General features: G+C 38.8%; 2 protein-coding genes across 2 annotated transcripts; one reads left to right on the forward strand and one right to left on the reverse strand.

Annotated features, from left to right (window-relative positions):
- The first annotated feature begins 2,606 nt into the window (after positions 1-2,606).
- On the forward strand, positions 2,607-12,340 carry aga (aspartylglucosaminidase). The gene is made up of 9 exons (XM_082558379.1): positions 2,607-2,946; positions 5,541-5,694; positions 6,918-7,030; positions 7,599-7,711; positions 8,820-8,928; positions 9,369-9,444; positions 9,594-9,701; positions 11,155-11,288; positions 12,146-12,340. The coding sequence occupies exons 1-9, from the start codon at positions 2,820-2,822 to the stop codon at positions 12,244-12,246; spliced, it is 1,035 nt and encodes a 344-aa protein (XP_082414505.1). The 5' UTR covers positions 2,607-2,819; the 3' UTR covers positions 12,247-12,340.
- Positions 12,341-12,413: 73 nt separating this feature from the next.
- Positions 12,414-25,130, reverse strand: neil3 (nei-like DNA glycosylase 3). The gene is made up of 10 exons (XM_082558365.1): positions 24,676-25,130; positions 24,415-24,524; positions 22,729-22,863; positions 22,113-22,326; positions 21,151-21,225; positions 20,675-20,841; positions 15,085-15,245; positions 13,431-13,845; positions 12,955-13,135; positions 12,414-12,794 (listed from the first exon to the last, which is right to left on the reverse strand). The coding sequence occupies exons 1-10, from the start codon at positions 24,778-24,780 to the stop codon at positions 12,612-12,614; spliced, it is 1,746 nt and encodes a 581-aa protein (XP_082414491.1). The 5' UTR covers positions 24,781-25,130; the 3' UTR covers positions 12,414-12,611.
- Positions 25,131-25,380: the final 250 nt, after the last annotated feature.

Consider the following 25,380-nt stretch of genomic DNA (forward strand, 5'->3'; position numbering starts at 1 on the left):
CAAGCTCCGAGTTCCCGAATCCAATATACCCATAGAGTAGTTCCCGTGTAGTCACTTTATATTCAGACAGCAGGAACTTTTCAAAGTTCTTATAACTAATAAAGGAAATCACCTCTTTTTTATGTGTCTGCACTAGAGAATATATAACTAGGCTGAAATAAAGCACAGAGGCACTAATCAAGGCAGCACAGGAACAAGTACAAGATCAACATAGGTTGAGGTCCATCACACCATTCAAGACCCTATATGCAGGCTGTTTAGAGATGTGCCTGAGGTACCTGATGGTACCAGGCAAGCCATACATGGGATGCCATAATGTCTGGCATAGTAAACAGGAGCATCTCTGCCAAGTATGGCCTGGAGACCCAAGGTCAAAATGGGATACAATCATGAATGATGAAGCTAAAATCCTGCGGCACTTCCAGATAAAGGTGGATAAATTTGTGATCGCTAACCAACTATATACTACTACTAATAATAATGATAATACTAATGGATTGCATTTATATAGCGCTTTTTGAGACTCTCAAAGCACTTTACAATTCCACTATTTATTCACTCTCACATTCACACACTGGTGGAGGCAAGCTACAGTTGTAGCCACAGCTGCCCTTGGGCAGACTGCCATATCACCCCATTGGCCCCTCTGGCCAACACCAGTAGGCAGCAGGTGAAGTGTCTTGCCCAAGGACACAACGACCGAGACTGTCCGAGCCGGGGCTCGAACCGGCAACCTTCCGATTACAAGATGGACTGCCAATTCTTGAGCCACGATCGCCCCGTTAATGGTGGACAAGCAGAGAAAAAAGGTCATAGTGGTAGATGTAGGTACATCAAGTGATAACAACAACATCAGGATGAAAGCTTGAGAAATACCAAGGACTGAGAGAAGAGCAACAGAAGATGTGGAAGGTAAAGGCAACAGTGGTCCCTGTAGTAACTGTAACACTTGGGTATGTGACCCCCAAACTGGACCAATGGCTCCAGCAGATTTCAGAAATGACATCTTTGATCTCTGTCCAGATGAGGGCAGTTCTAGAAACAGATACGTTGCTGCATAGGACCCTCAAGTTCCTGAGCTTGAAGGACAAACAAAGACTGCCCACAGGGTGAGTCAAGTACATATATGATTAACTTTGTAACACCATAATGATATGCCTCAAAGCAAGAACGTCCTAGATTCGAATTCACCAGCCAGCTCTCAGCTTTCTCCCCAGTTTATGTGTGTTCTCTCCAGGTACTCCCACTTCCTCCAACAGTGCAAAGACAAGCATTTTAGGTTAATTAGTGATTCAAAATTGGCAGTAGGTCAGAATGTGAGCATGAATGCTTGTCTGTCTCTCTGTGTCAGCTCTGCAATTTGCAACCCTTTCAGGATGTACCCCGCCTCTCACCCTAGGACAGATGACAGCTGAGATAAGCTTCAGCCCCATGAAAAAAAGTTCTTGATAGTGTGCTGTTGATATGGCTGATGTTCCTGGAGGTTCTCACTTCTCTCGTTTTTATCTATTTGTAATTACAGGTCTACAACAATAGCAGGACTGTAAAAAAAAAAAAAAGGTCTGGACACTTTCTGGACACTTTTATTAGTCTTGTAGTTGAGCTGACTTGATGTCGTTGGCATTTTATCTTGTAATACTTAGTGTGTACAGCTTCTTATTTTGTATAACTTCAGTTATTTCCTCTCCTGACAGGAGAGGTGTAATGAGAGCAGAGCCTGCAATGAAAGTGTCACCAGAGTGCATATCTTCAGCCACACAATCTTGTTAGTTTTTTAGGGTATAATACAGAGATCAATAGTATGATGGCAACAAGCATCAAATTGAACCCCAAGAGACACCTTTTCTGCATGTGTGGAAAAAACTGTACATGGGCAGATGCAGCAGCTTGATAAAGATAACAGAAGGCTATCTAACACCAACAATGAGCAAACTGAGAGACAACCATAGAAGTCCTGCAACAAATGTATATTGTATACCCTACGTCTAACAAACTGAATATGTGTCAAGATAACTGCAGCAACACAGCAGGCAAAGCTGAAAATAGCCTGAGAAAATAGCCAGCAACAAGGGGAGCTCTATGGGGCAGCTTTGTCAACTTGCTGAAATTTGCCAAGCACAAACAGACTGTCCTGAGATTAAACCTTCTAACACAAACAACAACAATGGCTGAAAGCACAAGCAGCAAATACTTAGACACACTCTTCAAGCGGTCAAGTCTGAACGCACTGGTGCAAGTAATGGAGCCAATAAAAAGGTCAGGTGGCTGCAAGAATACAACTGGATGTTATTAGTCTAGCAAATTAGCACGATAGCAGGCGTTAGCTTTCCTCGCATACAAAGTTAATCAGTCTGAATCAATATTGTGCTAGTAAGCAGCACATTAGCTTGTTAAATATTAGAAAACTGTAAATTTACAACAGTACTTTCCAAACTATTTCCTATATGCTGGTTTTTCTAACAAGTGAAAGCTGTCGCAAAAGAGGTTTACAAGTTCTCTTTCATGTTTGAAGCCAATATTACTTCTATAGTTAATATTTGTCCCCCTTCGAAGTATTTAAATAAAAAAAGACAAAAAATAAAATTATTCATAAGATAACACAGTTCACGTGAGCTTTTCATGACTGTTCCTTTAATGGAAAAAACCCACCCACTCAGCATGTGACCCAACAAGGAAGTTTAAATGCGAGATTAATTAAACACACGAGTTGTGTTTTTCAAGCAGCTCTTGTGTGTTTGTTTTTCTAACGTCTTATGGGGCTGTAAATGGTAACCGCGCGAATATAGCAATGAAGTGATAAAAGTGTTGTAGTAATATCCATGCATCGACAGGACAAAATGTTTACATTTCTACTGATTTGCACTTTAACGTCGCTTTTAACGCTTGGACATGCATCGCTACCTCTTGTGATCAATACTTGGCCATTCAAGAATGCAGCGGCTGCAGGTAGGCCAGTCTTTTACACGACTATGAATTGTGTTAGACAAAAAAAAGAAAGATTCATTCAGGCTGGAGCCCAGTCACGTGACACTGTGGTCTAAAATTGCAGTTAAACAGAATCCACACACACCAAAATAAAAAAAATAAATCTATATATACTGATCGATTGTTTTCTGGCTGAGCTTTAACAATCAGTGGGCGATTTGTCACGAGGGGTTTTGCAGCCCACTGAATTTATACCACTGTTGCGCTCTGTATTATACTTCCGCTTTCAAATTGAGATCCAACTTGTAAGTGTCCTAACGTATAATTTACATACTAGTGTATATCCATGCTGTTGTATTGTTTGGTCTGTTATACTGTTGGCAAACTGATATACTTAATCATGTTGAGAAAAGTAAGAAAAGGTAAGGTGGGTAGATGGTGTTTATATGAATAACAGATGATAAATATGAGCTATTAAATATTCATCTACGGCGAAATGTGTTCATATGTATGATTAAGGGGCCACGTCAACTGTCTAATTATTTAAAAAAAAAAATTAGATAAAAATAAGCCTACTACTACACTCATTAGCCAGCTGCCAACCCCATTCAGTTCATAATGGCATACTTGCAAGTTCCTTAATACAGTAAACTTAACTTCATAAGTTAATGTGTCAAATGATGTAATGCTATATTGATAGTGTAAACATCACTCTTTGGAAATATTCAATATTTAGTAAATCAGATCTTGTCCTGAAATTTAAATAATATAAAATAGCCTATTAGTACGGTTGCAAAGCGACATGATGCATAATATCTATTATCGATTGGAACCTTCAGGGATACAAGATGTACTTGTGCACCAGTTTTGGTTGCTCAACTCCTGATCACTTAAAGGAGAAGTTTGTGAGCAAACAGACAGAAAGAGGGAGAGAGAGTTTGTGGGTTTTAGTGCAATATTTCACTAAAGTTACAGCTATGTAGGTTTGCAGACAAAAAAATAAAAATAAACAAACAAAACATAAGGTAATTCATGATCTTCAGAATAGAAGGACAAATTGGATTTAGCAGCTGCACTCCTGTTGAGTCTAATATGACAGTTTTCTCAGAGTATTAGTTTGGTTTTCAGAAATGACACATAAATTATAAATAAAAATAACTGTCTATAATTCTATTTAGCTGCAGAATTTATTGTTAAAGTCAGTAGAGTCATGTTGTATTAATTAGCAGGCATCGTGGTACTTGGTGACAATCACAGCCATTGGTTCTCAAATGCAAAGGTTTGCTGGTTGCTGTTGCTCTGTAGGACTGTAGGCTTTTCTATGGGTACATATTAGTCATCACTTGCAAGAATCATTGTGTTCATTATGATTTTGTTGCATTATAATGCAAGAAAATGCATACAAAATTCTCCAAGAGGAGAACTGTTTTTTTTGTTTGTTTGCTGTATTCATGTGACTCACATGGAGCTTATCCATACAGTATGTAAGGCCATTAGCGGCTTAGATGGGACTGCGAAATGGACAGAACCTGCTAGGCTTCTTAGCTGCCATTGCCACGTCTGCCCATACTCAATTTGATTTCCTTCTGGATGATACATTGGACATGTTCAAATTGAAACTGAAAATATTTCAGCATTGCTTGGGACTTATCCGTCAAGTGGATTTTCACCAGGTGCACAGCTCAAAATGAAAAATGATAGAAATGGTATTCAACATATTTTGAGCAACAGCTCAGACCTGTAGATGATTAAAGTTAACTAAAAATCTCACTATTTGATAGATGGATGCCCTTTCATTTATCAGATGCATATCACCTCTTTTCCCCAAGGAGGATATGAAAATGAAAAATGTACCCAGCTATCTGTTTTGCGGCGAGATATTTAAAGGTGTAGTCTGTGAGCCACGGCTATTGATCCGCCCATGCAGGCCTCCTTTCCTTTGGGGGCTTACAGAAGCAGATGACAATAGCAGGCTAATCTCTTCCATTCAGCAGCATTTTCTAAAAGAAAAGGATGTAATGCAGAGTTTGATATGAAGAAAAAAAGAATTATATCTCAAGACAAGAGCACTAACTTGAGAATAGAATTTCAAGAGAGATAAGTCATAAATGATAAGAGGGAGAATATGTGTGGTGCTGAACACAATGAATTTAGAAGCAAGCTGGTGGCAGGCTACCAGTTGGTATTTTGATCCCCCATGGGCACTTGGGGGATCAGTGACCAAATGCTAGTGTGTTTTCTGTTTAATACCTCTGTTTTGTACTGGTCATCTAAGACAAACTTTAGCTCATAGATTTTTAAATTTGACAAGCAGATGCCATCAATTCAGTTCTATACCCTACAACAAAAGATAACCAAACAAAACACTTGTTTGACAAGTGTTTCTGTAAAATTTTGCAGCCAAATGCTACACTGGTTGACTACCAAATGTACAAGATATCTCTCAAGGCTTTGTCAGCAGTGTCTTTGTCAAAATTCTGTCAAACAGATTTGCTAGACAGAGGGATTCCATCCTACCCTTGCAAAATGTGACTGGCAGAGGCTTCCTGTCATGGGGACAGCATTTGTTTCATTGTACAGTATATTGCATGCTGATTGATTCATTGTGTCTGCAGCATGGAGTGCCCTGCAGTCTGGTGGCTCAGTGTTGGATGCAGTGGAGAGAGGCTGTGCCCGCTGTGAAATGGAGCAGTGTGATGGTAGTGTAGGCTATGGCGGGAGCCCAGATGAGTCTGGGGAGACCACGCTGGATGCATTGATCATGAATGGGTAAACCGTGGACATGTCCTGTGCTTTTATTATTAGTAAAAATCTAACATGGGGTAAAAAAAGAAAAAAAAAAAAGCCACTTCTATAACAGCACAGTTAAGCAATAAAGATTGATAATGCAGTTAAAAACTGTTACGTTTTTCTCTAGCTCCTATTTGTCTAGCTTTCCCCCCAAATCTTATGATTTAATAGTATGTAATGAATGCCTGAGCCAAAATAAGTATAGGATTGATTGCATTTTTTAAAACTGGAAATTACATATATTTAAAAGAGAGTTTCTTAGATCTTGACCATGCTAATTAAGCTCCTACAGTTTAGTTAAGGCTTTTACGAGCCTTAACTGGTTCTTTCCTGTAACTTGTTCTTCAATAAAACAGTCTCAGTAGGATCTGAACATTTAACAATTATTATGTCCTAAAATATTACATTTACCCACTCAGAAGTTTTTATGGGAAGTAAATGTAATCTTGCAACAAAACCAAGCGGCAAGCTGTTTGTTATTTCTCTGTGGAACAGTGCTTCTTTTATTTTGCAGGGAAATTGACATTTTTTGGCTACAAAGTCATGAATACATTGCGAGGATAGGATAGTCTGCTCCACACAATCCAATATAGCTGCATAAGAAATCCAGTAGGTATCACCAGCAGATGTATTGTAGCCTCGGAGTGCTGGAATCTAAACCATAAAATTTAATGTAATCCAGCAGACCAGTCTGGCAATAAATATCAGCTCTGCAAAATTGTTGAATTTCTGATACTGTGTCAGGGAGGAGTTAGCTCTGTGGAAATTCTAGAGGCTTTAGTTTCTTTTGATAAATATTAGAAACACATTTCAGTATAATGTAGCCTATTACACTACCACCGCAAAGGGCAGCCCTTAAAAATTAGCTTCCATTCACTCACACTCTCAGAGAAAATTCCAGGCATTTCTCTATTTGGATTTAGCTGAAGAATGGTGTGTTACAGTCACCGCTGAGTAAGCCAGGTGTGTCAGTGCATACACTCCCTTACTGCTGAAAAACATTGTGTTCATCTCTGGGCAACTATTTATGAGGGGTACAGGGGGTTAGCAGTGTGAGGGCAGTGTGTGATGCATGCACCTATTGTTGGAGCGTGCACTCATTCCTAACACTAGTTTATGACTGATATATATGACTTGCAGATACTGTTTGTGCCCAGTAAACCAGAAATGATGTTTATTTTCTGCGGATTCTCTGTGAGCAGTGATACAATGGAGGTGGGAGCAGTTGCAGACCTGAGAAGAATCAAGAATGCCATTGGAGTTGCAAGAGCTGTGATGGAGCACACTGAACACACATTGCTAGTGGGAGAATCAGGTATTATTATGGTTTACGTCGGCAGGAATTGTTTTCACATTCTTGTTATTTGTTCAATATCATACAGTTTTATTAGAGCCAAAGAATTTCAGACACGGTTTAATCTTTAATCTGTAGACCTCGTGACCTGCAGTAAAAAGTCTTGAGCATAAAGAGAATTCCAAACCACAAGAGTTTTTATTTTTCCTTTTCCACTAAATTAGCACATTGTGAGAACTGCACACTGGTATGCAAGTCATTTAAAGGAATCTGGAGGCCAGTGTTGAATCTTTTTTCTTCCCCAATGTAAAGTATTTTTAAATCAAATAACATAGCTCATATGTCGAGAAATCCTAACAATCCAGCGAATCCTTATTGAACCTTTATTCTTCAGGAAGTAGTAAGGTCACTTGCATTCAGAACATTGGCCTCTTGTCCACCTTCAAAAACCAAGGCGACAAGTTTAAATGAGATGGAATTGCCTCAAGTCCTTCCTTTGTTTGTGACCCTTTGTTTTTTGTTATAACCCAAGGTCAGAGTGGTCCAGAATGTCTAACTTGACCTGAAAGTATTACTTCTCTTTTTATAGCTTCAGTGTTTGCTGAAAACATGGGCTTCATTGCAGAAGACTTGACTACCAACAAATCTGTGAATATTTTCTCAGAGTGGCTGAAGGGCAGCTGCCAACCTAATTATCGAAAGGTGCGTGTGTGTGTGTGTGTGTGTGTGTGTGTGTTTTAGGCTGTGTGTTTTTCTCACTTGTGTTGGCTACAGGCGTGCTGCTTCTAAAAGATTGATATTAAACAGGACAATTGACAAGCATACTAAAGTAGTTCATAAAAGAGCCAGCTTTTGTGGTAGAGGTGATGCCCTACAGCAGTGTTGCTTTTCTATAGAATGCTCCTGTTAATTTCGCCAATAACTTCCCCAAATTTCCAAACTAAATCAGCTGTTATCTGTCTACAGAGTATCCAGTGCTCAACTGATTAAATTTAAACTAGCTATACAGCCCAGTACAAGAAGTGCCTGTTCAAAGTTCATCTTCACAGTAGTGGAGGAATAGATAACACTGATCACTTGCTCTTACCCTAAAGGGTCCTTGGATGTTTTAAAGGGTTTTAAATTCACCTTATTGGAATAGAATATAGCACTTTGCTTTGTTACTAATGCACAGGCAATTTGAGAACACATTCGAGCTTTGGCATGATGAACAAAATGTAAAGAAGTAAAGTTGCTTCTGTTAAACATTCTGTATTAAAAGACCTTTTTAGTCCACGTGTTAAATTTAACCTGCACCCAAAGCACAAATGTTGTTAGGGGTTTTCAAAAGTCACAGGTTTTACAGCTGTTCACCCAACTCAAAGGGATTCCACTTACCTGTAACTTCAAAGGAGCACACTGAACTTTTCACACCACTCTATGCAGTCAGTTGACTCACTCATATCAGCAGACAAGACTCCTTGAGTTAGAGGCAGGGAGCCCTTTCTTAAACTACCCCCATGCTCTGACAGATATCCACATCTTGTTCTCTGTGCTGACACACTATCCAGAAGATTGAGGTGGTCCAAAAGGTTGTCTGTGTCTCACCATGACATGTTTGACTACTGAAAGACAGGGAAGACTCCCTACTGTATGTTATTAAATACCAAACCACTTGGTGACAATAGCGCTGATGGTTTTATGTAATTAAATCATGGCAAATCAGAGTGCTCGCAGATCAGCATGTCTAGCTTGTGTGCCATTACAGTAATTGAGTCTTGGGATAATAGCATTATGCAAACAGTGATGCAGTTTTGTCTTCTGTTGAAAGAATGTCAGTCCAGAGCCTTCCAAATCCTGTGGACCATACAGGCCGAAGGCAACGTGGAAACAGAGCAAGAGGGCACGGCATGCTAATATCCATGCCCATGACACCATAGGTAGGTTTTTACCAGCTGACACAGAGTCGGCTTTCCTTAGGCATGTTATAATTTAGTATTTAACTACCTCATTGAAACCAGACAGGTATGAAAATATGTTTAGTTGTATAATGGGCCACATAAAGAAGGCTTTCTGTAGAGTTTCTAGAGTTTGAATTTGTATTTCTGTCCAAAAATACTACTCAAAAATAAATATTCCTTATTGCTTCTACATGAATTCCCAGTTTAATGGGTTGGAGCTAGAGTTATATATTACTGATCAGTGTGCTTGGAACTACTGGGATATTTCATGGTGTGTTCGAAAAATTTAATCAGTGTCGACACTAGCTCACACGGGAGCTTGTAATTACTTTGTCTAGCCCCCCCCCCCCCCTTTTTTTTTTTTTTTAAACCTATGAAGAGGTGGCTGGTGTTTCAGAATCAATTATTTTTTGCACCAGGGATGATCGCTCTTGATCGTGATGGCCATGCGGCTGCTGGTACATCAACCAATGGATTAACTCACAAGGTTCCAGGGTATGTACATTATAATGTTTTTTTTTTTATCCATATATAAGATTACATACAGGGTTGTAGCTCAGGGTTAGCTCCAGATGCATATTTTTTTGTGTACTTTTTATGAGGCACTCTACTGTGTTTACATGCTCATGTTTCCTGTCCTGCAGTCGTGTCGGGGACTCTCCTATAGTGGGTGCAGGTGCCTACGTAGACAGCTTAGCTGGTGGTGCTGCTGCCACTGGAGATGGAGATGTCATGATGCGCTTTCTACCAAGGTACCTCAACCATTTTATTATTAAATAAATAATAAATACGCTTTTTGTCTTTTGTGTCAGGAAAAAAATAATCTACTTAGCAACATAACTCATGTTAGAGGGGTTTATTCTTAAGTGTAACTAAGGGGGTGGGAAGAGATTTACTTTCACTCTATAGATTATTTCAGTAAATCAAAATAGGTGTTATATTTATTCCAGAAAACAATGTGAAGTTACTCTGTTGTTGTACTTATAATTCTTTAGGACATCTCGTGTGGTTTGAAACTTCTTTGTGACTTTTTTCCCAGCTACCGTTTAAATAAAAGGACTGTTGGGTGGCTTTTTCCTTGACAGATTTATTTATTTATTTTTTCAAAGAGAATATCGACATATGGGACGTGTGTTGATTTTAAACAGCCAACTTTGGGCTTGAGCCCCAAGCTGCAAGTGCAAAAATAGTATTATAAAGAGTGGAGGTGTGACTATGTTGCCCCAAAACTGTCATTTGTACATTCCACAGCTGAAGTGAGATTTCACTAAAGCGACTGTTTGTTTCCAGGCTGTGAGAATATATTTGTCTCAGAAGGGTTATTTTTTTTAAGCTTTATTTATCTAGGATAGTTTAGCGTGCACACATACTGAGCTGAATCCAGCTTAACATTCAGCTACACGCATGCACAACACAACCTGAAGGGTCCCCATTTTCAATCAGATTATTATTCACTTCCAGGAACTGCTGGGTGGTTAGAGAACCGTGTTACTAGTGAAAGAAAGCCCTTTTCAAAGCCCAGGTTTCTATACCTGGTATGTCTGATTACAACTCTGCCCAAGGACTATGCTGTCAAATTGCAGCAGCACCAGGCCATTTTAGAAACGGTTGCCTTCTGTGTTGGAATCATTCTTAAACTGCTTATCCATGAATTCTAAATGTTTAAGTGACTATGAGATGATTTCCTATGTTGGATGCACTATATATATATATATATATTTATGTGTTAACACAAACTAATTTTCTTGCAATGCAGTCTGGAAAACAGCATGCAGGATTGTACTTGTCCTGTCAGAATAATTCACTGAGGAACAAGGCTCTTGGAAATTTTCCATTTAAAACCCCCCCATACTTTCACCGAGGTCAATTATAGAAAATTTGCAGTGTGTCACTCATTGTTTTGTACAATTGACCTAAGGCTAATGGAGTTAATGACACCAGCAGTGTCTGGATGGAGCAAATAATTTAAAAGTAATGGTACATTAATACAAATGCTCCTCATGTTAATTTTTGTGCATTATGTTCTTGTATACCATAGAGTGAGGCAGGAATCCTTCTTTTTCCCCATTAAGTAATTATTCAGGTTGTTGCGTTATTTTATCCCATGTTATGACTTCAAGCGCATCACTGTCATGATCCTGGTTGGAGGCCCTGACAGCACTTGTTAGTTTGCCTCATGTGTGCTCCGTGTAATCCTGCCAACAGCTACTTGGCCGTGGAGTTGATGAGGGCCGGGGTGGATCCCTCAGCAGCCTGCAAGTCGGCCATTTCCAGAATCAAGAGGCATTACTCTGAGTTCTTTGGAGCTATCATATGTGCTAACACAACAGGGCATTATGGTGAGTGTTGGAGTTTACAAATCGTACAGTTCCTTGCCCAGAGTACTGGCACAAAAACTGACAAATGTATACATATTTCTTTAAAGTAATACTCACTTAAAACTTTATCATAAACATGTTTGAGAGGGAGATGATAACAAGGCAGTCCTTTGTAAATTAGACCTGAACTGAACAGATACAATTCAAAATTTAAAGATTAAAAATGTAACCATAATCCAGTGGCTTTAAAACAATATTTTACTGCTATAATATCATTAACAAACAGTAACATTAAGTATGCTGAAAAGCATACTTGATGCATACATACTTTTCAAGCAAATGCTTTCTGGGACTGAGAAATAGCAGCCTTAATGAAGTTCAGGCATTGCTGTAGCAATCTTTTGTACAAGGGTTTAACTAGATCACAGCAACATTAAAGTTAAATGAAGCTGTCTTCACTTCTGTTTCTTTTACCTTTACTCATCAGCTCCAACAAAATTTGTTCTACCCTAGAAGTTATTTTGTTCTCAGGTCAACCACCACAAAGTCTGAAATTAGAGTGTCAGCCAAAGCGGCACACCCTTCATCTCTTCTTGTTCAAATAAGACAACCTTTTCATCTTTAAGTAATGTATCCATTTACCCTACATCCACAATGTTTTCGTTACCACCTGCTTCTTACTTTGGCACCAGAGAAAATGAGGTCTGAATGAGACACCTGGATAAACAGATGTTAACAGGTTATAAGAATTCTCATTGTCAAACAGCATATGCATTTAAAAGTCGAATTTCATGTCACAACTAAATGGGGTCTTAATGAGAGAGGGTTATAAAGGTTTGTGTTCCTGCAGTACTTCAATTTCCTCTTCATCTCTGCAGGTGCAGCTTGTAACAAAGTCCCCGGCTTAGACAAGTTCCACTTCATGGTAGCAAACTCCGAGACAAACACACCAGTCCTAAAATCTGTTGATTGCTTTTAAATAATTTATAACTGTATGGATATCTTTAGAATTAATACTATACATGCAAATTTTATGATCATTTATTTGCTAAATAAAATCTGTTTTAACTGTTGATGGTTTTGCATTTTTGGATTTGTCTTAATTAAAGGTAAACTCATAATACCAAATAATTTGAAACAGACTTTATTAGAGATTTATTACAGCTGGTACGAACAAAGTTGGCCATGATTTGAAGGTCAGAAGCTTAAATGGACGGGAATATAGAGCAAGGGTATATTTGATATATTTGATACTTGTCATCCAGTCATCCACCCCATTTCTATATCAAGTTGTTTTTATAAACATTGAGGATTCAGGGTTTCACTTGGGAGCAATATATGACATTAGCAACCAGGTAGGATGGAAACCCCTGGTCCATTCTCGGCCCACTGGAAAAAGTCACACTGTTTCCCCTTTTGAAAGCTGCAGGTGTAAAAATTCCTGCTGTTGTTGGGTCCTAGTTTCAGAACAGTCCTCATTAAACAGCGCTTCCCGTGGTGACAAGAAGGGAAGTGCAAGTCTGCCCACTGCAACAGTGAAAATAAAGTTTGGTTAGCTTGGACGTACAGTTGTAAACTTTTATTTCAGTTATTTAAGTGTTTAGTGAACAGACTGCTAACAGACTGTGCAAAGGCTAGAAAACAAGAGAAGCAAATCGAAAACAGATAAGCTGCCTTCCACTTTCACCTCAAAGAAGTTACACTTGGTGTCTCTGGGTAGCGAGCAGGAGTAGAACTGTCGTCCCTTATTCTCCCCCTCCTTGTGGACCACTCTGAGGACAGCTGGGCGACGATGGGATGCACAGCGAGGGGCACTGGGACTGAGAGGAATGGAGGTTGCACGGCTTGTCGCTTCCATTTTGTGGGTACTGACAGGAGTATAGAGATAGTGTCATCAGTTTGAAATGCACTGAAAATATAACACAGCCAAAGCTGTCACATGAACACTAATTAGCAAACTAACCATTTTGTCTTGATGTGTGTTTTTGGAAAAAAAAAAAAAGTATGTTTAGTATCATACCATGACTGTGTGTGTGTGTGTTTTGTATTAAAATACTAAATTTTGGGGGTTCCCTTCTTAAATCTCACTCATTTCCCTGAAGTTGCAAAACCTTCTCTTATTAAAAACTTACCCATGAATATCCAAGTAAGAGATTCACTCACCTTGAGTTTGAGGTTCCATTTTGAGCACTGTTACTGGGAAAGGGGCTGTGATCAATTCTCATTTTCTTGGATGTGTGACTGTAGGAGGCCAGTGATTCCCCATCGGACAGCTCGGCTCTTTGCTTCTGCCAGCCACCAGAGGCATAATTGGGGCTTGTTGTCCCTTGGCAAACACTGTATTTATATAAACCTCCTTCTGCCGCCAAGGAATTCAAATGACTCCCGGCTTGGGCAAGCGGGACTTTTGCAGGCTTTGCCTTCTTGCTTAAGTCGGAGAAAACAAGGGTGGAAGTCCCAAATGCAGACCTCCAGTTGACTTTGAGCTCCTCTTGTGGTTTCTTGAAGGCAGTGCAGGGGTATTTAATCAAATCAGCAGTGAAGGGTGATGCTTCAACGCTAATGTCATCTGTGTGGACTGGGGAGATGGAGCCACAGAGAGAAACTCAATTCATGTTCAGCAGCTGCAGCTCATTCTGATGCACCGACTGCACCCATAAAATGCAGGTTGTTGTTAGTTTTAAGTGGTTAGCTTGCCGTATCATTTATCAGTGGGCAGTATATTGCCGTGCTGTGTAGTCAAATGAAATGTCACACAATATGTGGTGCTGAAAATGCCCTCATGCAAAATGAACCACCGTATCAAAAGCTTTAAAAATGTTTTCAGTAATGGACTATGGAGCCTGACATAACAGTCATTAACAAGGAACTGTGAATAAATATCACTCTCCAGTCCCTCAAAAGCTACCATTAAAGTGGCCATGAGCAAAGCCCTTAACCCCCAACTGATTCAGAGGATATGCACAGGGGTCCGTTGCAAATGTATAACTGTACATATGCAAATCAGGGTATTACTGAAAGAGCGAGTGTGCTCAGTCAGCTTTCCATGGAGAAATAAGTGTCTGTTATTCATTTAAATCAACCTCAAAATGTCACCACTATTCTCACTTACTCACACGCATCTTTTAAACAGTCCAGATGGACGCTGACATATGTGACGTAGCCTTTAAACCTTGTTAAAACTCAGATGATTATATTGGACTTAAGGATTCAAATCCCACTCCCATCCTCCCAAAATGGGAAATATTTTACTATCTAATACCACTGGACTAAAGGGGTTTGTTCTGGTAATGATTAACATAAAAAGACTCGGTAGTCTTAATTCAAATAAAATATTACAAAAAAGGAAAACAATTTAAGGGTACACAGTGAAGCCATCATAGCAACGTGTCCATGTCCTTGAAGCTCAGCACAACCTCGGGTTAACAGCTATTCTGTTGTTCAATCAGCTATTAATTAAGAAAACTGGACTGTATACAAAATACAAACTAACCCTTAAACCCTTCAACTGTAGCTTTATGCAGCAACAGTGACACTACAAGGACATTTCTTGCAGACACTAAATGGCCAACTGACAGACATGCTCATTATCCGTACTGCAACATACAAACACACACAGAGAAGCTGCGTCGCCTCGCTGCAGTGTCACTCTGCCATTTTCCATCTTTTTCTGAAAAGTGCTTAAGCATCGCTGTCTAACTGTACAAGATATCATTCAGCTAAACAGCAAAACTATAGCTACTGTTTTATCTCTTGTTAGCAAAGACATTTTATTCGCTCCAATTGAGTGACTATGAAGACAGAACATTTCACTTACCCTTGGGTCTTGGAGTGAGGCAGGCATCACACGCTGTTGCTGCTGGCTGGTTGATGAGTGTGCAGAGCTGACAGGCCCAGTCCTCTTCCTCTTTCTTAGCCACATTATCACTGGTTCTGTTGCAGGCCCAACCAATCAGGCTGTTTCGGACTGGAAGCTTACTAAATAAACAAAGCAGGGCAACGGTGATGATTATAATGTACTTCTGCTGCTGCGAATTTTATTGTGCAAAAATGTGGCGTTTCCACAGACATACATTTACTACATTACTAAATGTGAGTCACATTTGTATTATTAATGTTACTGTTCCACATGTTGAGAATAATTGGAATTATTAGCTCTCTAAAGTGGTTAAAAATTAAAAGTAAATATATTGTGTTGTATATAGTTTAGAATAGGGGTGGGATAGATGCAGCATAGCATTGCCATATATTGTATAACTGAAAAAAAACATTAACACTGGACACACTTAGTTTGACAAAGCTACCTCCTAATTCAGAGCAAAATAATGGACCAGTCGCACCAATAAAAACAGGAAAATAACCTCCTTGTATCTACAAAAAAATGTAAAAAAACAAAAACAAACCTGTCACAGTCTGACTTGGACTGACTGCAATCACTCTTAGACAGATTGGTGAAGATATTACTGTTTAAGCTATTATTCAGTTAAAAACAGCAGGGTTGTTGAATGCAAATGTAATGGTTAAATGTAAATTTCTGTTAAATGGGAATTTCTTTTATGTAGACAGCAACAGTTGCTTGATGTTTAATTTTCAATGATTTGTCCTTGTTAATTGCTATATTATCAGAAATACGTAAATGCCAAGTTAACCCCAAAACAGATACTGACAGTTTAACTTTGGGGACACAATTAGCAGTTAAAAAATTCATTGCAACATTCATTATATTCCAAAATGTTAAGAATAGCAATTATACTGTATCAGCATTGTGATAATATCCTACTGTTCTGTTAGTTTCTATTTTATAGTCTATATACGTTGTGCTTGTGGTGGTGGTCAGAGGGCCCGGTGGCGCCTGTGTCCGGCAGCCTCGCCTCTGTCAGTGCGCCCCAGGGCAACTGTGGCTACAATGTAGCTTGCTATCGCCAGTGTGTGAATGTGTGTGTGAATGGGTGGATGACTGAATGTAGTGTAAAGCGCTTTGGGGTCCTATGGACTAGAAAAGCGCTATACAAATGCAGGCCATTTACCATTTACCATTTGCTTATGACATTTATTAGATCACCACCCAGTGTAAGATTTATGCTACAGCTACTTTAAATTAGCAGTATTGGTAATCCCCCCCTTTTTTTAATGCTTCTGTAATGGTTAGGCCATGTATGTGCAACATTTTTAATGAAAAGAAATTTTTATTTCAAATAAAAAAAATTTATTATCCATGAATTGTCAAATTTACTGTTTTACTAAAAAGTGGGGGAAAATTATTATAGTTTAGATTACAATTATTTAATTGCATCCCTGAACAGAAAAAATAGTTTTAATGGTTGAATGTTATTCTTGATTAATTTCTGACTTCTCAGAGATTTTGACATGATCGATTTCTTAAATGTGGGTTATTATGAAGGGTTTATTAATACATTTGTTAAGCACTGTACATTATGAAGTTAAATGTGAAATGAGTATGAAGATGAGTTCTTCATGAGTTTCAGAAAGGTTTTAGACTGGGTAGCTCATTTAATTTAATAAAGAAAAGATTTTTGGATCAAATGATAGCCATTATGTGTTATCACAATGGCTCATGGGGGAACGTTTTTTTTAGTTTGTTTTTTTAAAGCAGAAAGTCACCTTCAGTCATTATAAGATTTAAGGTGGAATTCAGAATCAGCCCATTTTGTTTCCTTATTGTCCTGTATCCTGGAGACTCTAGCATCTTTTGTTTAATGACATAATGAACATTATTGAGACAATAACAATCTAAAATGGTTGCTTGAAAGAGCAATTTCAATTAGCTTCTTATTTAAGAAATAATGGGAGGTCAAAAGAGACCCCTGTATCAGTCATGAGTGGGAGATAATGATGTTAATGATGATGATAATGATATACTTATGTACCTAGTTTCCTGGTTTTTGTTTGACTTTTTTGAAAAGGTTCTTGGATAAATATGTGACAGTCTTTTTTTCCCCTTTAACTTTGTGAGATGGAAATGACTAACACTTGATATGAAGGTGCATTATGATTTCATGTATAATTGGCCATAAAATGCCAGCGTAGCTATATTATACTTTCAAAAGTAAGTGTCACTTTATTTAGATATATGTAACTTTTCAGCAGTAAAATAATTCCTAAATTATCATATTTTTTGGGATTGTCTGCACAAATAAACACGATTCTGATCAATTCTGTTCAGAAATGTAGTCACCCAATTACAACAGCAGTTGTAATATATTAAGATATAAACCATGTAGACACCTATGAAACTTTTACCTAGGCAAATAATTACAGTTCAAGCAGAGGAGAAAACAGGCAAGAATGAAATGTGTTTTATATAATTGCTCCAAGCGTACATGATAGTGCTCTGACATGAAGCTAGACTATGTTTGACAAGAGGGTAAATCTGCAGCGCCAACAGTCATGGAGGAGCAAAGTAGCGGCGGCTTTCAGGAAACTTCTCACAGATTGCTTCATCAGCTGTGTAATGCGTTGTAAGGGCTTTAGACTCTAACCCCTCGCAAAGCTTTGCTCAAACACAGCCCAGGAGGTGTTGAGCCTGTGCCCTGTCTGGCAAACACAGCCTTATATGCGCATTAATTTCCCTCATAACACTTCCCACTCCCTGCCAAGCCCATCTGCCTGCAAAGATGGCCTCTCTAAATTTGAACATATTATCTAAAGAGCTTTGGAACTTTATGAAAAGACTGAAAAATGACACCTAGCTTTACTATGTTGGTTTCTTTACTGCCCATATATGTTTAATAAGTTAGTGTGTTAGCATTTTAAATACAAAAGGTACATATTTTGTAACAGAAGAGGAATTGTCGCTTTATTCTATCACTGGAATATTTCCACTCATAGTTCTTAGACTCCCAAGTTCCAAACCTTTTTCATCCGATGCACCACCAAAAACCTATCCAACGGACTCAAGTATCCCATTCATCAAAACCACCTGTAGTCGAATGTGTTTAAACAGCCATTTATCTGTGAACTTTTTATGTAGTTCAGTATATTTCACTGTTTGCTTATTATTCCATTCATTAGTCCAGCGCTTTTTGTTGTAAATCTATTCAGCGGCTATTTAGTGTTTAGTGGCCACACCATGTTTTTCGATCGTTATTCCAAAAGGCGATGAGGATGCTCTTTCGAAAGACAGATAGTCCTACATTTTCAAACATAATATAACCAACATTTATACAAAAGATTTTTATTGATTTCTTTTTCCCAGTATGTCCTAAAATTAGGTTTTCCCAGAGAATTCTATAAGACTAGAAGTCTTTTTGCAGGAGTGGGCAAGAAAAACTGGGACTGTTGTGGTGAGCCTCACAGAACAGAGAATAGAATTAAGTTCATCTTATATGTAAGTAAAGATGATGGAAATGTGCAGCTTAATGAAGGTAGTATGCTGTGCAGAGCTGTAGTAACTACAGAGGGATAAAGTTGACAGGCCATTCTACAAAGATATGAAAATAAGTTGTTCAAGCTAGGTTAGTAAAAGGTGATAATCAATGAGCAGCAGTAAGGCTTCATGCTAAGAAAGACAACAACAGGTGTAATGTTTGCTTTGAGAGTGTTGATGCCATTGAAGTGAAGAGAAGGTCAGAGTTGCACGATGTCTTTGTGGAATTAAAGCATTCCATAGGGTGTCAAGAGAGGGACTGTGGTAGTGCAGGGAGGTAGTCGGGAGTAGCAGATAAGCATCTGAGGGTGGTGACAAACATGTATGAGGGCAGATAGACAGTTGTGTGGTGTGCCGTGGGAGTGACAGATGGGCTTAAGGTGGGGGTGGGAATACATCAGGGATCATCTCCAAGTCCCTTCTTGTTTGTAATAGTGATGGAAAGGTTGACATATGAGGCTAGGCAGGAGTCTCTGTGGACTATGATGTTCGTAGATGACATTGTGATCTGTAGCGAGAGTAAAAAGCAGGTGGAAAAGAACCTGCAGAGGTGGAGGTATGCTCTAGAGAGAAGAGAAATGAATGTCATTTGAAGCAAGACAGGATGCATGTGTAATGAGATGAAATTGTGAAGGTGAATGAGTTTAAATATATGAGGTCAACCGTGCAAAACAATGGAGGTGAAGAAGAGAGTGCAGGTGGATGCAGATGAGTTTTAGTGGCAAATCAGTGATGTGTAACAGAATTTAAAAAGCTATGCTTTGCTATTATGTCTGATTTGGAGAGAGGTGGTAACAAAAACACATCCCAATGAAGATCTTCACTGGGGATGACCAGACTGGACAGTAGGGCTGTTTGATATAACGATATATATCGGATGACGATATAAAAACGTCTATCGTTTCATTTTACACTATTGTTTGTTTCGTGGTGTCGCAAAATAAACTGTTTACAGCAATATTTTTTCATCATTTTGATGGTCACTGAAGTGGCTATATTAATTTCTTAAAGTTCTCTCTTTCTCTTATATTTTATATAACCACACTACGAATGGACAAGCACCTGTTTTTATGCGTTGTCGTTAGCAACAACAACGGTAACAGCATCGCGTGTCTGCTTGTTTATGTTCCACATAAACCTTTCACAATAAAGCTCAAGATCCTGTTGAGACTTTCCAAAATAAACTGAATCACGTGAAAGAGCAGATTATTTACGGATGAGAATTAACAAAGAGCCGCCAGGTGCTAAAAAATAAACCTTAGACTCAAACGTTAGAACAGGCTTTTCCCCGCAGCACGCCGTGTAATAAATACTCACAAAGAAAACGGCGGCTGTTACAACTTATGTCTAAAAATGTATAGTTTCATGCATCGGTTAAAACACTCGACTCCAGCTACATGACGCCCAGCTGGAAACACTTCCCGCAAGACGAGCTGCCCGAGATTCACAGAATTTACAGAAAATGTTACATTTTTGTGATTTATATCGTTATCGGACGATAGAATTCATATATCGGGATATGAGATTTTGGTCATATCGCACAGCCCGACTGGACAGGTTTAGAAAAAGCTCAGGTTGAGTGTACTGGTGACCAAACCAGAAAGGCAAGGCTGAGATGGTTTGAACATGTGTAAAGGAGGGACAGTGAAAATATTTGTTAAAGGATATTGAATATGGAGCTGCCAGGCAGGATGGAAACAGGAAGACAACTTATAAGATTCAGGGATGTAGTGAAGGAAGACATAAAGAGGTTTGGGGTGACAGAGGAGGATGCTAGGGACAGGGTGAGATGGAGGCAGATAATCCACTGTGGTGATCCCTTGTGTAAATGGGTACTAATCCCTGTATGGATATCACTGATAAGAAGGATGCACTGCATTGTTGAGAAAAAACAAGGTACATTTTTAATCTCCATCTTAGTTAAAACATAATTGGTGGCGGATATTTTTACAGCCTTCAAAGGAGCAGCCTGTAGAAGAATAATACCTGCTCAGTCATAATGGTCTACAAGGGTTTGTACCTTATGTTCACTCTGCTGGGATCTCCTTCTTGACAATGCTCGCAGAAGTAAGTCATCCTTCCGTTATCTCCAAGCCGACAGACTGTGATGACATGAAAACACTGGCCGCACTGGGAACGCTTGTAGACTTTGTAATGTTTGTAGAGGGGAGAGCCAGATTTGCGACACTGACAGAGATGAGGAGGGCACACAAGAAGAAATAAAAGTATGAGGATAAAGAAAACAGAAAAAGATTACCCTTCCTCACTTCTCTGTTATGTATAGAAAGCAATATTTGTTTTTTCTGTTCTCTAGGTAGTGGGGCTTTGGCTTTTGCTCTCCTTTCCTGGCAAAACAGGATTTTTAGTTAATCTATTCTCGCAAGTGACTCTAAATGAGGTAGCAGCTAAATACCCAATTTAAATGTGCGCAGATCAACATAAACCCATACAGATCCCATTCAGATCCAAAAGACCAACTTGTGATTTATGCCTAACCTTGTAAAACAGAAGAGTAAAATCACGAGTCATTTTCACCAAATGGTGAATCTGTTCATCTGTCAGCTGCTGAACCTAAAAATGACAGAGCACATTTAGTTACAGTTCACAAAAAGGAGACAAAACCTTATTTGTGTAGCCTTTCATTTTAAAACAGAGACAAATAGCACTTCACAATCAAAATCAATACTACAAGCACATAAACAATAAAGCACCAGATGGGAATGAGAAAGACTGTTTTAAATTGATGTAATGGGAAAAATAGCCAGCCACCAAGAAGCTGTCTCTGGCTCAGACAGTGTATAAAAACAGTACTTGTTGATCTTTCAGGACTCCTAGGGGCTTGGTAATAGAGGAGAAGCTCATAAAGATTCAGTGGTCCCAGAAGAAGAAGGGGCCAAAAGTCCTAGATTAATGTTTTGCTTCAGTGTGCTATATTCTCATATCCTATCTAAAACTTTCTAAGGAGGGCAAAAATTCATTTCAGATTGGAGCCCCTAGTAATGTTTGAGTAATAGAAGTATTCATCCTATGAAGTTCTTTTACCTGCAATAAATAGGCCACTCAAAAATTACACCTTTCTTGTATAGTTTGCCTACCAAAAAAATATTCCCAAAGAGCCATGTGACGTATTGAATCCTTCACAGTTCATGTGATATCATTTCCAGATCAGGATTAGAAAATATTTTATTCATGTTTTAGGATAAATATATGCTATAAATCATCGAGAAAAGCCGGCTCGGGTTGCAATAAGGACCATGTACATTCATGAAAGTAAAAAATATTTCCATTTTCAAAAGGCACAGAGGGAAAGGCATATCTGTGCTGCAATGTGCTTGTTTGTCTTTTCCCTATTTTACCCACCTCATTGCAATACATCACTCAATAATACAAGGGCTTAAACTTTTTCTGTGAGAGTTTTGTATTCCTCTGCTGAACACAATCCATCATCTTTTCCATACCTTCACGGCTGGGTGGAGGCCAGAGTCAAACAGGGCTTCGTTTTTAATGATGTTGCCGACTCCCGGCATGACGGCTTGGTCAAGGAGAACGTCGCAAAGCATCCTGCTACTCTGGCTCCTCACTGCTTCCTCTGAGTGGGAGAAGCTGAACTTGGAGGAGCATACATCCAGACTCTCCATGGCCCTAACCCTCTGCTCACAGTCTTCTGTTAACCTGCAAATACACAGTTGTAGTAATGGAAAAAGGCAGAAAATATATAGCGACAGTTATTGGAAGTGTGCCACGGGGTCAACTGGCGCTCTCAAGGTTACACTTTTCAAAATTGTTTCTTTCATATATTCTGTAAGGTGTGTTTGTTATGGGATGGAGTAACATAGGTGAAACCTTCACACAGAACAAAAAAAAATGTGGGCCTGACTGCTGAGCATTACAACAGGACCTTACAGACAATGGTCGGGACAAATGCTGAGCCAAAAAGGCTGCGTTTTTCATGCAACAACGGCCACTGTCTTCAGACACAGCCTAATGTAGGACATACTCACTCAATGAGACTCATAGCCCAAGGTGAACTCCTGTCACCTCAATCTATCTAGGCTGGGCTGGTGTCCCTGTTACCTTATTTCCACTGTGCTGTCAAAGAAGCACACAGTGTCGTCAGTAAGGTGTATTTCCAGCACAGGAGTGGAGTCCTTCCTATCCCTCCTCTCAGCAGGGTTTATTCGCATTGATCCATTCATACCAAAGTGAACTCTAGAGGATGAAAGCAAGGAAGACAAAGAAAAAAAAAGGCAAACTTCATTTAAAGACAGCATGTCTCGATTCATTTTACACTCGACACTCGATCACAGGATCATGGTCTTGTGGATGGAAACTCTACCCTTGGAAACTTATCGTGCAAGGTGTCATTGCCTTGCACAACAAAGCTCACTAGTTCATTTACATAGATATGAATCTATCTGTCCAATGATGATTATTCAAAATAACATTTTCATTTAAAAAAAATAATATGAGCACAGTTAGGGTGGCATTATATGAATGAATATGTTCCTGTAGATGCAGTAATATCTGTTGTAGTTGCTATCTCTCCAAATTACACTACTGCAACCACTGTCGTTTTTTGCATTGGTCTGATTGAAAATCTGGATGTTTTTCTATTCTATTCTATTCACTAAATAACCAAAAACCACTTGGTTCTAGTTTTTTTTGATTAAATAAATAAATACATACAAACATACTTAACAAAATTATCCATATTGACTATTTCTCCTTATCACCATTATTGGCAAAAGGTAAAAACACAACTGAAGATTTGAACACTGTGCTGTGTACAAACACAAAACACATAAACCAACCAATAACTGGCTTTAATACAAGGGAACAAATAGCTTAGCTTTTACTGCCACAAAAAAAAATACATTTTTGTAGTACTTATAAAAGCTGTAAGTTAACCCGAGCCTCCTACGAACTGATTAGAATTGTAGACTTTATGACTGCTCTTTTTAGAAACTCAGATAGGAAAAGATGGACATAGCTTCTGGGTTTGAAAAAAATGAAACCATTGCTGGAGTGCCTTAAACCTGCACTTGTTTTTTGTTTTTTTTAATAGCCACCTGGGGGTGGCTCTGGTAGTTGCAAAAATAACTCCAGTCCTATTGACATCTAGAATATGACCACTGTAAACACTTTCCTGCTTAGTTCACAGGCTCAGTCGCTCTGTTTGGATCATATTAAATTAAAACAAATAAATAAATAAATTAATAATAAGCCTACTTTGTAACTTTTGGTCACACTATGTGTATTTTGGCTAACGATTTATGATTGACAAGTTGTTAGCCAGTGAACGTGGGGTTTCACAATCAGACCCGCCCCACTCACGCATCATATTGGGTTTCAAAACACCAAGATCGTGACAGCACAAACACTCATCTTGATACGATCTTCAGAAACCTTAGGTGACAGCACAGTAGCTATGTCCATCTTTTAAACTGTTTATGAGAGTAGTGCATGATCATATAAATAGATTCATATTGCAAATTATACACATTTTGCTTACAGTGGGATGACTCAAATATTGAATCAAAGAGCAGCAAGCTAATCGGCTTATTCAGAAAAATGTGCTTCACTTTGAAAAGAAAATCCCAGATGTCACAGTTTTCAAAAACACTGAATGCAGCATTCATTGGTGACATCCCTCCAGACTCCGGTGCACATACAGTCGGTTGATAATGACAGAAAATGTCTAGACATTTATACAAACAGAAAGCAAAAGAAAAGAAAAGAAAAGAAAAGTTGTTCGCTTACCTTAAAGCACGTAGACCAAAGTACATGAAGAGCTCCTTTCCCAGGGTTTCCACTCCGCTGTACTGACAACCATAAAAACAGGGGAAGGCGTTTGTCTCGGAGCTGTTTTTCTGTACAGGGATATAAGCCAGTTAGCAGAAAAAAAGCACAGACGAAGGCTGTCTTTGATCTTCTTTAATAACAGCTAGGTGGCTAGCCTACACGCCAAATTTACTACATAACTTGTTCCACCGTGACATACAGTCTCACAAGGTTACTTACGGCTGATGTTGTCAGACTGCCTCTGATCGCTTTTACTTTCTGTCCTTTCTGGACTTTTAAGCGGATTTTCTCTCCGTTTAATGTGCATCCCGGCCCTTCAACCATTTTCTATTTCAAGATATAAAGTCAAACTGTGCGTCAACAGTCCAAAAGTTTTGTTGTCGTGATCGTTCCCCGCCACAACATTCAATTTTGCGCATGTGCGGCACGGCTTGTACCCGGAACTTGATGCATTAAAGGTACATTAACCTATTTTTCATAGCAGTGTCCTTCTTTATGAAAACAACATGTACATAGACATGAATATATATTAGGGGATTATGTAAGTATGTATTTGCTTTATAATTAATTCCTTCCCACTCTATCGTCATCCCTTGAAGAGGTTTGTTATTTTTTTCCTTTTAGTGAATAAATTCTTAATATGCTCTTCCTCCCAGCTCTGCGATGTCTATGCATATATTAAAGGGCGTGAATAAGAATAGAAACAAATAAATAAACCAAACATGAGTAGATAAAGTAAAGAAACACTCTGTGGAGTAGCTGTGCATTCATTGGTACCCAGAAATATATGCAGTAAGCAGGCTTATTAAAATCAGAAACAGCTAAAACGTTAACGAGATGCATGCACATCAGTGTATCAATAATTACCATCCAAATTTATCTGTATATGGCTCTTCTAAATAATAATTATGGCTACCTTTGGTA

The sequence above is a fragment of the Aulonocara stuartgranti genome, assembly GCF_965226115.1.
Source record: "Aulonocara stuartgranti genome assembly, chromosome: 2".
Classification (NCBI taxonomy): domain Eukaryota; kingdom Metazoa; phylum Chordata; class Actinopteri; order Cichliformes; family Cichlidae; genus Aulonocara; species Aulonocara stuartgranti.

What these genes read in the sequence shown, in the direction of transcription:
- aga (XM_082558379.1), top strand. Translation starts at nt 2,820, where the DNA reads ATGCATCGACAGGACAAAATGTTTACATTTCTACTGATTTGCACTTTA. An exon ending in CAAGAATGCAGCGGCTGCAG is followed by an intron (nt 2,947 to 5,540) that starts GTAGGCCAGTCT and finishes TTGTGTCTGCAG; the next exon opens with CATGGAGTGCCCTGCAGTCT. An exon ending in GATGCATTGATCATGAATGG is followed by an intron (nt 5,695 to 6,917) that starts GTAAACCGTGGA and finishes CTCTGTGAGCAG; the next exon opens with TGATACAATGGAGGTGGGAG.
- neil3 (XM_082558365.1), bottom strand. Translation starts at nt 24,780, where the DNA reads ATGGTTGAAGGGCCGGGATGCACATTAAACGGAGAGAAAATCCGCTTA. An exon ending in GCCTCCACCCAGCCGTGAAG is followed by an intron (nt 21,226 to 22,112) that starts GTATGGAAAAGA and finishes TGTCATTTTTAG; the next exon opens with GTTCAGCAGCTGACAGATGA. An exon ending in CCCAGCAGAGTGAACATAAG is followed by an intron (nt 15,246 to 20,674) that starts GTACAAACCCTT and finishes TTGTTTATTTAG; the next exon opens with TAAGCTTCCAGTCCGAAACA.